Source organism: Nematostella vectensis, chromosome 4, assembly GCF_932526225.1.
Source record: "Nematostella vectensis chromosome 4, jaNemVect1.1, whole genome shotgun sequence".
NCBI lineage: Eukaryota > Metazoa > Cnidaria > Anthozoa > Actiniaria > Edwardsiidae > Nematostella > Nematostella vectensis.
Window position 1 is genome coordinate 18,246,639 of NC_064037.1, and position 14,402 is coordinate 18,261,040.

A 14,402-nucleotide genomic window follows, 5' to 3' on the forward strand; every position below is an offset into this window, starting at 1 on the left:
AGGGAGGACCTCCCTTACCTCCCTCCCCACCCACCCCAATATTTTTCAAAATTGCAAATAAAAAAAAAATTAAAAAATAAATAAAAATATAAGGAAATAACCAGAGGGATGTAGCTTACCTTTAAGGGGTATATATTTGTGTCAATATAGGGTATATATGTACATATCTTGTTAAATAAACCTGCATTTTTCCAAGGGATACAAAAAAGATTCTATTACTATACAAGTTTGCTGGTAAACATAAGCCTAAAAATACTAGTACATTACAGTAAATTTTTTCATAAACCTGTGAAATACTCTTTAGCTTTATATCTTCTAGTTCTTCTTTAGCACGAATACACTCTAATGTCTTTTGTTAGAGCTTGACTCTTTGGTTTTTGAGAACCACTTTATCTTGTTGCCATTTGAGTAAATTATACACAAGTTTATGCAGTAACTCATAACTCCGATAACATTTTTTACCAATCTACACTTTCCAAAACAATGGTCCTCTAACCAATTTATTCTTCTTAATCGTTCTTTTGGGTAAAACTCACTTTTACCCCAAAAATGAGTAATCTCAACCTTGAGTTACCCTTACTCGCTATTTTGGGTAAACCTTACTCGTTATTGAGTTATCTCTATCCAACTCAAAAACTTGGGTTATCCTTACTCGCTATTTTGGGTAAAACAACCTCTTACCCAAAATACGAGTAACCCTTACCCAAGTGGAGAAAACTAGTTTTTGCAGTGCACACACTGTATATGACACGTGTTCACACACTGTATATGACACATGTTCACACACTGGATATGACACGTGTTCACACACTGTATATGACTCATGTTCACATATTGTATATGACACATGTTCACAAACTGTGTATGACAAATGTTTACACACTGTACATGACATATGTTCACATACTGAATGTATGTCTATTTTTTTAATTTAAGGAGATTCGATACAGTTTCCCGAATTCCAAACCATCCTTTCAAACACAACTCGTACCTTCTGCTACAGGGATCAGATCATCAAACTGCAGTTAAGGATGAACTTTTGAAAAATGTAACATGTGTTTACATTGCTGTTTCTATGGCAACGGAACGGTGAACCTGGTAAATTCACTATTCGCGAAGTGCTGTTCGCTACAGGGAAATTTTTAACAAATAAGCTATAGGATATTGTACATCAGACCTTGGAATTCTGAGATAATGGCGTATTCTTATATTCAGACACTGTTATTTACCTACGTTGAAAAAAATCCATACGCTGGCAAAATATTTTTTATTAGTAAAGATAATATGATGCAAAATTGGAATGCACGAGAGTATGTATCAATTGCAATTCTGAAGGGCAGCATGTAAATCTCTTCCCAATCAAAATCATAACCTGGGAACTCTAGATTATACTTCTGTCACTTTACTTGTGCCGTAGGTATGATAACATTCTCCGAAACAATATCTTGATAGACAAGTTTTGATGTGACTTTAAGCACGCTTACTATTTTACCTTTCAAGCGTAGTTTTGGATTATACAATCGTAAAGTCACTCTTAATTAATCGTATCCAAGGCTTTGGTAACGCATCTAAGATCCCAATCCAAGCAAGAAAATGTTTCGACCCAAAGCTAGTCTTTAGCTCATTCCAAGACAACAAGTAGCATTTCATCTAAAACTCTATGGATTCCCAGCATCACATATTCATCATAGAAGCACGATTTCTTATTGATGCAGATATTTTCATTGTTCCATTATATTTGTTGTAGAACATCCTCTCTTGTATCAACGTTTACTTTATTACACTTTGATCATTCTTACAGCACTGCATATAAAACTTTGGTCGAAATTTTAAAGATAATTTGGCTACATTAAACTGACATCCTAAAATGTATTCACCTCCAACAGGAGATAGAAAGAAATCTAGTAACACTATCCAGTCTGCCTTATCTTCCGGATGTTGAATTCGCCAAATATCTACCAAGTCATATTCTAACATAAAATGTTTAATTTTATTACAGGACGGGTTGTCGTATTGTTAAGGTTATAGTTACGGTCGTCTAGTATTTCATGTTCCTATTAAAAAAAACGGAAGTTCTTTAGTTTTGTTTATCTTTTGAGGATAATTTAGATTTTGTTTACAATTGATGGTTTCCTTACCAGAGTGAAGTTAGTTTCTTATTCGCAGTTCCTTTTTCGTCTGTTTCCTTATTCGCTCAGTTCCTTATTCAAATCCAGGGGGGTACTTACATAATACCTTTTAATTCGAGTTGAAACAGTATTTAGGCATAACAGTTTATTCAGAATAAGTCCAACAGCATTTTCGTCGGGTAATTTTGGTTGCTTTAACGTGCTCGCTGCTAAGCGGAGCTGTGAACATGAGACTCTATCTGCTACAAAAGGTCAAATTACGAAATGCGTGCAATCGCTTTCACAAATGAATCTAGCAAAAGAGAGGAAATCTACCTCTCATCTAATAAATGTATTTGTATCTTGGGCTTTATTTCCAAACGCATTAATATATTTAGAGGAGAAATATTCACGCTTTACTTGACTACGTACGCGTGTAGAAGGAATTTGACATTGCTAACAAAACCACAATTTGACAGATAGTGCTTGTTGTCAATTAACACCTTGGCTACTAGATATGGCTCTGACAAAACAAATAGATTAGTGCAGTGACACGAATAGGGAACTGTTCCTTATTCAAGTTAGTTTTCGCGAATAAGGAAATGGAATATCCAAACGTCCCATTTCGTTTTACAACTTATCCGAATAAGGAATAGACTATGAAGAGGATTGTCAGTGTTTGCTTATCATTTCTCAATAAAGGAAAGGAAATTTCATAACTCCCGATTTCTCTTTAACTACTCCTTTCTAAAGAGTTCTCGAAAAAGGAAATGGTATTTCATAACTCCCGATCTCGTTTTAACTACTTATCCGAATAAGGAATAGACTAAAGAGAGGGTTCTTTAGTACTTTCTAAACATTTCTCGAATAAGGAAATGGTATTTCATAACGCCTGATTTCGTTTTAACTACTGTTTCGGCATAAATCTATTACATAAGTGACAAGTGACAGTTTCGTTAAGATCGATTTCAACCACGTGATTATAATCCATTGTAAATCAGTTAGATCAACAGTAACCGAGATCGGAACTCTGAAATACAGCTAACCAGTACGATTACAAAACCTACAGCTAACCAGGACTTTGAGAATCAGAAAACACGATCGGATACGCCACAGAAGTAAGTTAATTTGTGAGTTTGAATAACTGTAAATAAGCTTTGATTCCATGCAATCAATGTAAATCAAATAACTTTCATTGATTCTAGATCGAATAAATATATCTTTACACATCGTTGGATTGTTATACGGTTTGTGTTTGTTTGTCTACGAATTATAGGAATCGAACGAATTTCTCGAATAAGGAAATGGAATTAGAATTAGCCGAATGACTAGAAGGGCATAAATGTGAACTTTTAAAAGCACACTAGCATACAGGGCATGGTTGTCCCCCAAATAATGTCCCTTTAACCGTGTCCCCTTCAAAATTTTCTACTCATGTTACGGCTTGTTTGGGTTTCCTATGAAAGTTATGAAATTTCATTTCCTTTATTGAAAAATGATGAGCAAACACTGACAATCCTCTTCATAGTTTATTCCTTATTCGGATAAGTAGTTAAAACGAAATCAGGCGTTATGAAATACCATTTCCTTATTCGAGAAATGTTTAGAAAAAACAAACGACCCTCTTTTTAGTCTATTCCTTATTCGGATAAGTAGTTAAAACGAAATCAGGCGTTATGAAATACCATTTCCTTATTCGAGAAATGTTTAGAAAGTAATAAAGAACCCTCTCTTTAGTCTATTCCTTATTCGGATAAGTCGTAAAACGAAATCGGAAGTTGGGAGATCCCATTTACTTATTCGAGAAATGTTTAGAAAACATAAAAAACCCTCTTTTTAGTCTATTCTTTATTCGGATAAGTAGTTAAAACGAGATCGGGAGTTATGAAATACCATTTCCTTTTTCGAATTTCATTTCCTTTATTGAGAAATGATGAGCAAACACTGACAATCCTCTTCATTGTTTATTCCTTATTCGGATAAGTAGTTAAAACGAAATCAGGCGTTATGAAATACCATTTCCTTATTCGAGAAATGTTTAGAAAGTACTAAAGAACCCTCTCTTTAGTCTATTCCTTATTCGGATTTTAAGTCGTAAAACGAAATCGGAAGTTGGGAGATTCCATTTAATTATTTGAGAAATGTTTAGAAAACATAAAAAAAACCTTTTTTTAGTCTATTCCTTATTCGGATAAGTAGTTAAAACGAGATCGGGAGTTATGAAATACCATTTCCTTTTCCGAGAACTCTTTAGAAAGGAGTAGTTAAAGAGAAATCGGGAGTTATGAAATTTCCTTTCCTTTATTGAGAAATGATAAGCAAACACTGACAATCCTCTTCATAGTCTATTCCTTATTCGGATAAGTCGTAAAACGAAATGGGACGTTTGGAGATTCCATTTCCTTATTCGCGAAAACTAACTTGAATAAGAAACAGTTCCCTATTCGTGTCACTGAACTAATCTATTTGTTTTGTCAGAGCCATATCTAGTAGCCAAGGTGTTAATTGACAACGAGCACTATCTGTCAAATTGTGGTTTTGTTAGCAAGGTCAAATTCCTTCTACACGCGTACGTAGTCAAGTAAATCGTGAATATTTCTCCTCTAAATATATTAATGCGTTTGGAAATAAAGCCCAAGATACAAATACATTTATTAGATGAGAGGTAGATTTCCTCTCTTTTGCTAGATTCATTTGTGAAAGCGATTGCACGCATTTCGTAATTTGACCTTTTGTAGCAGATAGAGTCTCATGTTCACAGCTCCGCTTAGCAGCGAGCACGTTAAAGCAACCATAATTACCCGACGAAAATACTGTTGGACTTGTTCTGAATAAACTGTTATGCCTAAATACTGTTTCAACTCGAATTAAAAGGTATCATGTAAGTACCCCCCGGATTTTAATAAGGAACTGAGCGAATAAGGAAACAGACGAAAAAGGAACTGCGAATAAGGAACTAACTTCACTCTGGTGGTTTCCTTAGTCTAGATTTTAGGTCAAATCTAACAATCTCAAACAACTTACAATGGAACTCCCACATTAATGACACTATGAAGAAGGACAATGTACTTACTTGTTTTTCTTAAGCGCGCTAGAGTTCCCGTATCCGATATCATTGGATTTTATAATACCTGTGTGGGACCTAATTTAGAGTATTGCGCGCCTTTATTCAATCACGCAATCCCGGCATATCTTAAAGAAGACCTAGAACACATTCAGAAACGTGCGCTCTCCATTGCATCGCCAGCGATGCCCTACCGCGACATGTGTTAATTATGGTAAATGCTCGCTATATGGTAGGCGCAAGGCTTTGTGTGACAAGCTCTTTAATTCTGTGCTCTCTGATGTAGACCACAAACTACACCATCTATTGATACCTAGACAAGTTCATCGTTACAACATTAGAAACAAACGACTTTTTAATCGTCCAGCCATTAAAACCAAGCGTTTCAGCAGCACTTTTATACCTTCAATATCAAATAAATAAGTAGCTTTTAAACCTTTTATCTATTTTCTATATTGTAAATAAGTTTTTATCAATTTCGATCATATACATATTTTTTACTATATTATTATTATTTTACAATTGTATATTTACGCAATTCAGCCTTAGTAGGCTGCAATGTAAAGGTTTTAATAAACTATCTATATATCTATTTTAGCTGGCCCGTAGATGACCTTGTGGTGCGTCTAAATCTAAGGAGTGTTCAGTTTCTTATACGTGGCAGAATCGTGGTTTCTTCTTTTTGAACATTTTATTTGGCAATGAATGTGGCTTCGAATGCTCTTCGAAGCCACATGCCATCTTCACCCCTTGGTTTAGTCATCATTTATTTTTATTCGTTATTTCGTTTAGAGGGAAATGTTGTAGTCACGCGCTCTTTGAGTATGCGCAGTTAAGTTTTAAAATGTGGTTAATAATTAACGACTAATTATTGTTACCCTAGAGTTACCTTGACTTCATTTATTATTTTGTAAATACGCAGGACGAGAGACCAACTCTGTGATTTCCCACACCCTCGCGCTTTTGGCTGATTGGTTCGTTTTGCAGAATGTATCCAATTCTCCCCGTTCCCAATTGAGTTGTTTTACATTTATTTCCTCTCATGTGGGAGCGCCACATAGATTGCTGTCTGGTCCTAGCGTATAAATGTAGCGAGCCTAGCTTTGTATTTTATATCATAAAATCACTATACTAGTCCAGGGAATCTACGGTTAAAGATCAAACAAATTGCAACAGAATTTCTCTCACCGCAGAATGGCAGAGTTCAATGTCCTAAACAACATGCTAAAGGTACCAAAGAATCGCATTAGTGAAAACATGCCGAAATTAAGAAGTGAAAATTCCTCGGTTTCACCACAGGGTACCCGACCCAGATTTTCTACATGTCAATGCAAATATGAATATTTCAAGTTGAAATGCCTACTGATCACTCTAAAAGAGATGTAAAGGCCACGATTGAGCTTTTATTTCGCTAGAAACCAACTTCCGAGGTGGCAAAGCTACTACAGGGGCTACCACAGGGTACCCCAAATATACCCAAAAGCATAATGCACAAATTTCATTCTTACGCCTGTCCTGTTTGCTATATGTAAACCCGAGTTTACAAAAGTACACAACTATAATAGAATGTTTCTTTGAGATGTATATGCTTCTACTCGCTGTTATTAGATTGCCCTTCATCTTCCTCTTCATTGAAGTCCGGAGGGCTAACATTTAGACAACTTTCCCCTATCCACAGGCCGCACTCGAGCCCATTTTTTCTTGCAGGAGCATCTTTGAGAGCTGCAGTCCGTTGCACAGTTGCAACGAATGACCTCTAACAATGACTGGTGTGCTGGGGGGAGGTCTGTGCGGATAGCAGTGAGTTTCCCTTGCGTAACTTTCTATCCCCAGTCTTCTGGCAGCAATTCACCTGTCAAGGCCAATGCAAGACTCAGAGACTAGAGAAGAGAGAAGAGAGAGAGAGAGAGAGAGAGAGAGAGAGAGAGAGAGAAGAGGAGAGAGAGAGAGAGAGGAGAGAGAGAGAGAGAGAGAGAGGATGAGGGTGGGGAGAGGGAGGGGGGGGAGGGAGGGAGGGAGGGAGGGAACTTTCGTCATCCTGCTGCTGACGAAGTTGGTGGCAGATTCTCTGGTTGCAAGCTGGCATTGTCTGTAGCTACCTTCTGACAGAATCGAGTGTAGCGTAAGGCATTCAGCCTCTTTGCTTTCTCGGCGTTGTACAATTGCAAAAGCGCGCGTTCTCCAGCCTCCATGACGTCCTTCTTCTCTGCTTGGCTTCGATTGAAGACGCTCGCAAGTTCGCAAAACTTCTCTCCGGCTCTCAAATTTTTTATAGTCGCTCCTTTTCAATTTCCATGGACTCTAGAGGTCGTGTCGCAGTCGAGAAACGCATGCGCAAACAAGATATGTACGCACGTCTCACGGCCTAGGGCTGCCTTTGTCTTCTTGATATCCTATATTCTAGGAGCTTTCTCACTTGGTCGTGGTTCTGGACGGAAATAGAGGTCCTTCGCATCCATCTCGGTATGTTCTATCAGGAGTATCAACAGATCCGTGTCATCTCCAATAAGGACGGTCGTCTCGGTCTTCGCCTTTTCGATAGCGGTACTCACGATTAAGACGTCGGCATCTCCCAAAGCCTGACGAACCGCATATCCGGCTTGCTGTAGCTTGCTTGACAACATGTTGGCATTGTTTGACAGGAAGATATCCTTTTTCAAAGTCGCTACCATGTCACCTTCAAACATAACAGCAGGGCCGCCTTCGTTTCTTCGTTGGTGATTACTATCTTTAGTGGATGGTATATCGCTGTAACCATCAAGACAACTGTAGCTTCACGGTACCTCCGCTGAAGGTACTTGATGTAAAGCAGACAGATGGCGTCATACGTTTCTCCTCGTGGCCAGACTACACGGTGCAGCAAAGCTCCCCCATCGATGACATATTGCGCAGACGTTCCGGAAATTAAAGATGTATAAATATAAAATCGTGAAACTAAGGGAAGGGTATTTTATACTGATCATACGCCACCTTGTATTGAAGAAGGTTGAAATTCTTTCGAGACCAGATTGCATCTGCTAGTACGGGTTTGTTAGCCTTCCGCGGGAGAAGTGACGAATCAAACAAGGCCGGGGGAGACTGCACATTTCGAAAAACTCAGGGGTTCTCGTATCGCATATCGTGGTAGCAAGAATGGCCAGCCTCTGGAAGAGAAGCTGGGGGTCCACTTGAACCTCGCCGTCCTTAATCTGTAGAGCCGTCCTAGATGCAAGAGTTACAATTTGATCCTTCTTACGAAACAAATACTAACAAGCATCTTTCCCGTTCAACGACTTGAGTATCTTCTCGCCTTCCTCTCTAGACTTGTCACAGTTAACAAGCGCCTCTGCGACGACGCCCGTTGCGATATTAGCGCAGTGAGATGACGAATCAGAAGCAAAAGGATCCTTTTGAGACAAATAGTCAATGGGCGTATTTGTGTCTTTGAAATCCCTCTCTTTTCTTGCTTAAGATGTATCTTTATGCTGCTCGCTTGTGAGAAAATTAACTATGGTTCACTTCAGTGCAAGCAGGCATAGACATAATCCATGTAAGATGCTGTAACTCCGACATACCGCGCTCTCTTGTTAGTCCTCCTGTCGTTTTGACGCTGCGCATCAGTACTTGTTCAATCATTAAGTTACCGTAAGCAGTGGATTCTACAAAGTATATTCAATATTTTAGAAATTTTTATGTATTTATCATTACCATAAAAATAAAGTAACAAAAATTATGCCAAATTTGACATCGAATTTCGCAATCTGTTACATGCTTTCGGCCAATTTCTACACAAAACTCCTATAAAGGACTGTTTCCCCTTTGCAAATATGTATTTATTTTACTGGGCACTTAAAACTTCGAATTTTGGGAGGCCTTGAAACACACAGTACTCTCACCAATTTTCTGCCATTTTGAATTTACACGGTAGTTCAAGGAGAGGGCTTTTAAAACGGAAAACTAAAAAAATAGTTAACCTCAGATATATCCAACAGAGAGTCACATGAAGTACATAAAAGTAGAAATCCAGCATCTTGAACCAGCTTTAGCTGTTTAACGAGTTGTTCTTGAAAGAAATTCCAGTCCTGTTTCGTAGACATCGGTGAGGATCGTTGAGTACAATCACTTCGAATTGAACTAAAAGCGCAAGCAAGAGTATTCAGAATACTTTACGAGTCTGAAGTAACCAGCAACCGGTCCAGACTCCGTATTTGAGCTTGAAGATGACCTCTGATAAGTATTTGACCGCCCTCACAGCGGGGAAATGAAACCAAAACACACTGAAGATATCGGCGACAGAGATTGCGTTACAGAACCACAGGAAGCCCGGACCACGGCGTCCATTGTACAAATCAATAAAAAAAATATTTTTTTGTCTTTTGGTTGCTTTTTGCGATATGTTCGATTGAAACTTATATAAAGGTCCTGTGATATAACTATGATTCTTATAGTATTTGTAATATGAATGAATGCATACACCCCCCTATTTGCCTCTGTTCCAATCTTGACGGAGATGCGGATAGTGTGAGAGAGAGCTTTCAAGAATGGACTTTCGAGCCGGCTGCACATGTGCCTTCTCGGCGTTGGTCGGAGGCGAGTGCGGCCCAAGTGCTGCAAATCCTAAATACCAGAAGTGCATTACACTTGATGCTTGCGATAAAGATGTTAGAGGGCATTTGCACTTTTTGTGCGTCTTTGATTTTGCGCGACTCCGGACCGAGCAAGAACTTCTCCTTTCATCCGAAAGCCATCGGCCGGCACCATATGGGCGTGAAGCTATGTTTTGAAGATAGAGAGAGCAAGGGGGGTTGTTTCGCTGGCGATAGACATATGCAAAAATATTTTAAAAGATTTCTTAATAAAAAGACCGCATTCTGGCAGACAAAGGAAAAGGGGTTGCCCTCTATATCATCAGAAGAACAAGAGGTAATCGACACTGTCATCAAATGATAAAACGCTTATTTGACTCAAGTGCTATAATTTGCTCTTTTTTCTTGAATAGGACATAAATGATTTGACGAACGCATTCAGTAAGCTGGAAATAGAAGATGAGAAATGAAGCCCAGGGTTTTTTGGTTGTGAGGACAGTAGTAGCAGTAGCAGTGGAACCGGCCGTACAGATACACTAGCCGGCCGGCGTAGAAAACTGAGCGAGCTGTTAGACTGTTTTGGGGAGAACGTGACAGTTTCCGGAAAACCACAACAGCCATTTGGCCATCTCACAAAACGTCGACAAAATGTGTACGTAGACAGAGCTACAGCTGCTATTGTCTCCTTCCTAGAAGTGATAACTCCTAACGATGCAGGAAGCTTGTGGAATGCCGTTGTAAAATCCAAAAATGTCGAAAAGAGGCTTTGAATACCAACTGGGCATCGTTCCGTTGACCGAAAATACCTCGAGGCGCTAGCCGAGACTTCCCAACATGCATCAAGTTGGGACACCAGAAGACAAGTGTTAGCTATTATGACTGATCTCGTGTCACTCCAAGAAATGCAGAGCTTCATGCCAGACCTCACCGAGTAAAGCTCAAGGCATCAAGGAAACACATTCTTCAACATGGTCGCGGTACCTGTCCCTCAGACGAAAAGTCCGAAAATGAAAGTTGACGAGTCACAACTAGACAGATTTCTGCGCTTTATCACAAGCTCTCATATTCTACAAGATCTGCCGTTTGGACAGCGTCATCTGTGTTTGTCAAATGGAGAGATCTTGGATGTGCCAAACGTTATCCGAGGGATGATTCCCCAACGAATCATGGATCAGTACACGGAGTACTGTAAGGAAGAAGAAATAACACCTCTAAGCCAGTCAACCATGGCACGAATCTTGACAGCGTGTCATGCTACTGTCCGGACTTCCCTGCATGGTCTTGACTACACGTCTGCGGATGGTGCAAAAGCGTTCGATATCCTCGCCTCCATCGTGGATAGGCTTGACGGTCGAGAGAAGTCACGCGAATGGAGCCACACATGTCGTGCTGCCCTGAAGACAGGCAAGCAATACATCAAGTCTGATTATAAGGTACAGCCCTTGTTATCCCCTTCCCAACACTCTCTTTCTATTTCATTCAGGAGAAAGAAGGTATGGCGGCCCCCGCTCGTTTCCCAAATTGTCTCGCCATAGGACTATCGCGTCTAGATTTTTTATTCGTTTTTTGTTCGACTGTACTCTTAAATATGAATACAAGGGTTCTGACAGGAAACGTTTTCTTTTAAGACGCACATCAATGAGTCATTTGTTGCAGACCATTGCTTTTCATACGCCTTAAGCCACCCAACTGTACATTTCTAGACAGGGCAAAGAGGAGGTACGGCGAGATTCTTCATGAAAGCCAGGCACAGCCCCAACTACCTGCCACCCTAGAGAGGGGCAGTCAAACTAACATGCTGGGACAGGGATGGGCGCTTAAATCGGGGGAAAAAGTTCTCGCTACTCAGAAGACCAAAAGCGCTACTTGGGAGAGAAATTTGAAATCGGTCAGCAGGGGCACAAGCTTGACCCGGAAACTGTCGCAAGGGACATGCGATACGCCAGGGATGGTGCAGGCGTTCATATAACAGTGCTCAATACATAGGTGTAGAGCGGGATATATCTTGGTTTGTAGCAAAAAAAACACGCGAACTACCGTTTCAGCTCTACAAGCCTGTTTCGTGGTTGCCCACTCATCAGGAGATTTATTAAGAATATATTACTACCATCACTTATATACTATCTATGTATAAAATTAACATGAAAATAGGGCGTGAAATTTCAATGGCTGTTATGATGAAATTGAATAGTTCAGCTGTTGCATAACAAGGCTTTGTTCTTGTGGCGGCACGAAGACACTAGCTCGTTACGCTTGTTTAAAGTTGATAGCTTGGGTTGGCGGATAATGATAAGTTTTTCTTTGAGGCAGAGATTACATCTTTTGCTAGAGCTGTTGTAGGTGGAGTGAGATGACAGGATTTTCCATGAAATAAAGTGTTCTATGTTGTTGTCTTTAGGGCTCCATATGTACTTGCTTAGTTCGGTCGAGTTTCTGTGTTTAGCGTGTCGGAATGAGGCGGTGTGGTTTCTATATCTTGTCTTGAATTCGTTCTCGGTTAGTCCTACGTAGGATTCGGAGGTGTTGTTGTCCTTTCTTGTTACAGTAGCTTGGTAGATAACAGATGATTGGAGGCAGTTTCCGTCAAGGGGGCACGCGTTCTTTTGTCTGCAGTTGCATGTTTTGTTATTGGCGGTGGCGAGGGAGGTGGGGGCGTCTTCGGTTGTTATTGATGAGGCGATTATGCGTTTGTTGTGGCTGTCAATTATCTGCTTGGTGTTGCTCATGCAGCTATAACTGATTTTGATTGTGTTCCGGTTGAAGATTTTTCTGAGTTTGTGGTCTTTAGGGAAGTGCTTGTCTATGAGTGAGAGGAGTCTGTGGCCGATGTTGATGCTTGTGTTCTTGCTAAAAGGGGGGTTGTACCAGAAAATGTTGTTGCGCTGGCGGTTCTTGCGCTTGTTTGTGGTGTTTGTTTCGTAGTGCAGCGTGTAGTTATATCCACTTTCGTCGAGTGCTTTCTGGTATGGCGGGGCGGCTTGGTCGAAGGTTTCTTTGTTTGATTATAGTGTAGATAAGCGTTTGTTGATACTGGCAGAGATATTCTTTGTGATGGTAGGTGGGTGGTTGCTCTCGCGGTGGACGTACTGTAGTGGGGCGTTCGGTTTGGTGAAAGGTTGGTAGGTGTTGCGGTTAAGGTCGAATGTGACGTCTAAGAAGTTGACTACTCGCTTGTTGGCTTCTATGGCGCTTGTTGGCTTCTTCTATGGTTGGCTTCTATGGACGCTATATAGCGTATATAGCGTCGCGGAAATATAGGGCGTATTGCGTATTTCCTAGCAGGAATATTTACGGTCATGTAGGCGTTTTACCGACTGACTTCCTGTAGTTTCTGAATTCTAGAAATTTCTACTAATAATAATGATCAAGCTTTGCTGTCAATCAAGAAATTGGAATATAGTTTTTCTAAACACACAACGATTTTAATCCTCCAGGAATACAGTCTCCAAATTAGACATTCTCTTAGTTTTAAACAACAATATTCTTAAATAATTTTTTTCCAAATTGATGTCGTTCTCAACTCGGATTGATCGTAGAAATGTCTACTTTCGCTTCAAATCCTCCACAGACGATAAGATATATTCACTAAAGGATTTCTCTTGAATTTGGATACATTAAGCTCGTTAAGTCGTTTTTCTTCGTATGAAGAGACGATTTGCTGCCTTTTTTTTCCAAATAAACTTTCAGCAAACTTGAAATTGTCGCGCGTTGCAAAAACATTATGGCGGGAAATTGTCAAAACACAGGGAGTTTGAAGCTGATTTTCCGTAAAGTCAATGATTCTAGATAAAATGACAAATAAAATGCCGTTTTAGTGTAAAAGTCTATAACATCGGGAGTAAAAATCCAGTTTTCGATGGTCATTTTACAAAGCAACTCACTATTTTGAGCTTTGGAGGTGAGCGGTCCGGTATCGCGGGGTCCGGATCGTGGGATAATGGACCTCACGAGAGCCAACCAGAGCGCGCGATTTGATGTGCACGGACCCCGAATAAAATAAAGAACATTATTTCAACTTCGAAATGATAAATAATTATCTGCGGCTCTGCTTTTTCGATATTCACGGAGCTCTGTACTTGACGTGGTCTAGCGGAAATGACGACTTGGACCAGGTTCGTGCCTTTTATACCGCGGGTCCTAGGAACGTCACGCCTTCTCTAGCCTTCCGAAACGGATAGCCCGGATCGATCTCGGGGGGAAAAGTGCTGTTGATAAATTCTCTCTGTTTTACTGCCCATCCGAAAGCTAAATTAAAGTTTATGTTACGAACAATGTTTTTTTTTTTCTTATTTGCCTTGGTTTTATTTTCAATGATTATCGTTTAAATTCAGTGAGATGAAATTTGGAGTCGTATGTGAGGTTTAGCAAGCGAGCAATGGCGAACCAGGATAATAGTTCCTCGAGAGCAAAATTTCCCGAAATTTTATCTCGAGGGACTGAACCCCTTTCGGCGCCATAATTCCCCTTAAAATCAACACACAAGGCTAAAATAGTAATGTTTTATTTTCCCGAAGGATCACGTGGGGCTGATTCTTTACCTGGTTCGCCTGTGGTGCGATCAACTAGCGTGATTCTCTTGCAATTTAGTGCACCCAAGACCTGTCCCGACTGTCGGGCATAGAGCCAATGCGATAATAATATAATAATAATATTTATTTATTTATT

At 39.9% G+C, this 14,402-nt stretch overlaps 1 protein-coding gene and 1 long non-coding RNA gene across 2 annotated transcripts; one reads left to right on the top strand and one right to left on the bottom strand.

The window, feature by feature from the left end:
* Positions 1-7,444: 7,444 nt before the first annotated feature.
* Positions 7,445-9,441, bottom strand: LOC116611962. The gene is made up of 2 exons (XR_004293717.2): positions 9,126-9,441; positions 7,445-8,810 (listed from the first exon to the last, which is right to left on the bottom strand). It is a non-coding gene; the product is annotated as an uncharacterized LOC116611962 (long non-coding RNA).
* Positions 9,442-9,663: 222 nt separating this feature from the next.
* On the top strand, positions 9,664-12,025 carry LOC116611961. Its single transcript, XM_032372563.2, has 2 exons — positions 9,664-11,170; positions 11,441-12,025. The coding sequence occupies exons 1-2, from the start codon at positions 10,706-10,708 to the stop codon at positions 11,510-11,512; spliced, it is 537 nt and encodes a 178-aa protein (XP_032228454.1). The 5' UTR covers positions 9,664-10,705; the 3' UTR covers positions 11,513-12,025.
* Positions 12,026-14,402: the final 2,377 nt, after the last annotated feature.

Bases quoted from the DNA above. Each gene is read 5' to 3' on its own strand.
- LOC116611961 (XM_032372563.2), top strand. From the start codon at position 10,706: ATGGTCGCGGTACCTGTCCCTCAGACGAAAAGTCCGAAAATGAAAGTT. The intron at 11,171-11,440 runs GTACAGCCCTTG...GTACATTTCTAG, and splicing joins ACATCAAGTCTGATTATAAG to ACAGGGCAAAGAGGAGGTAC.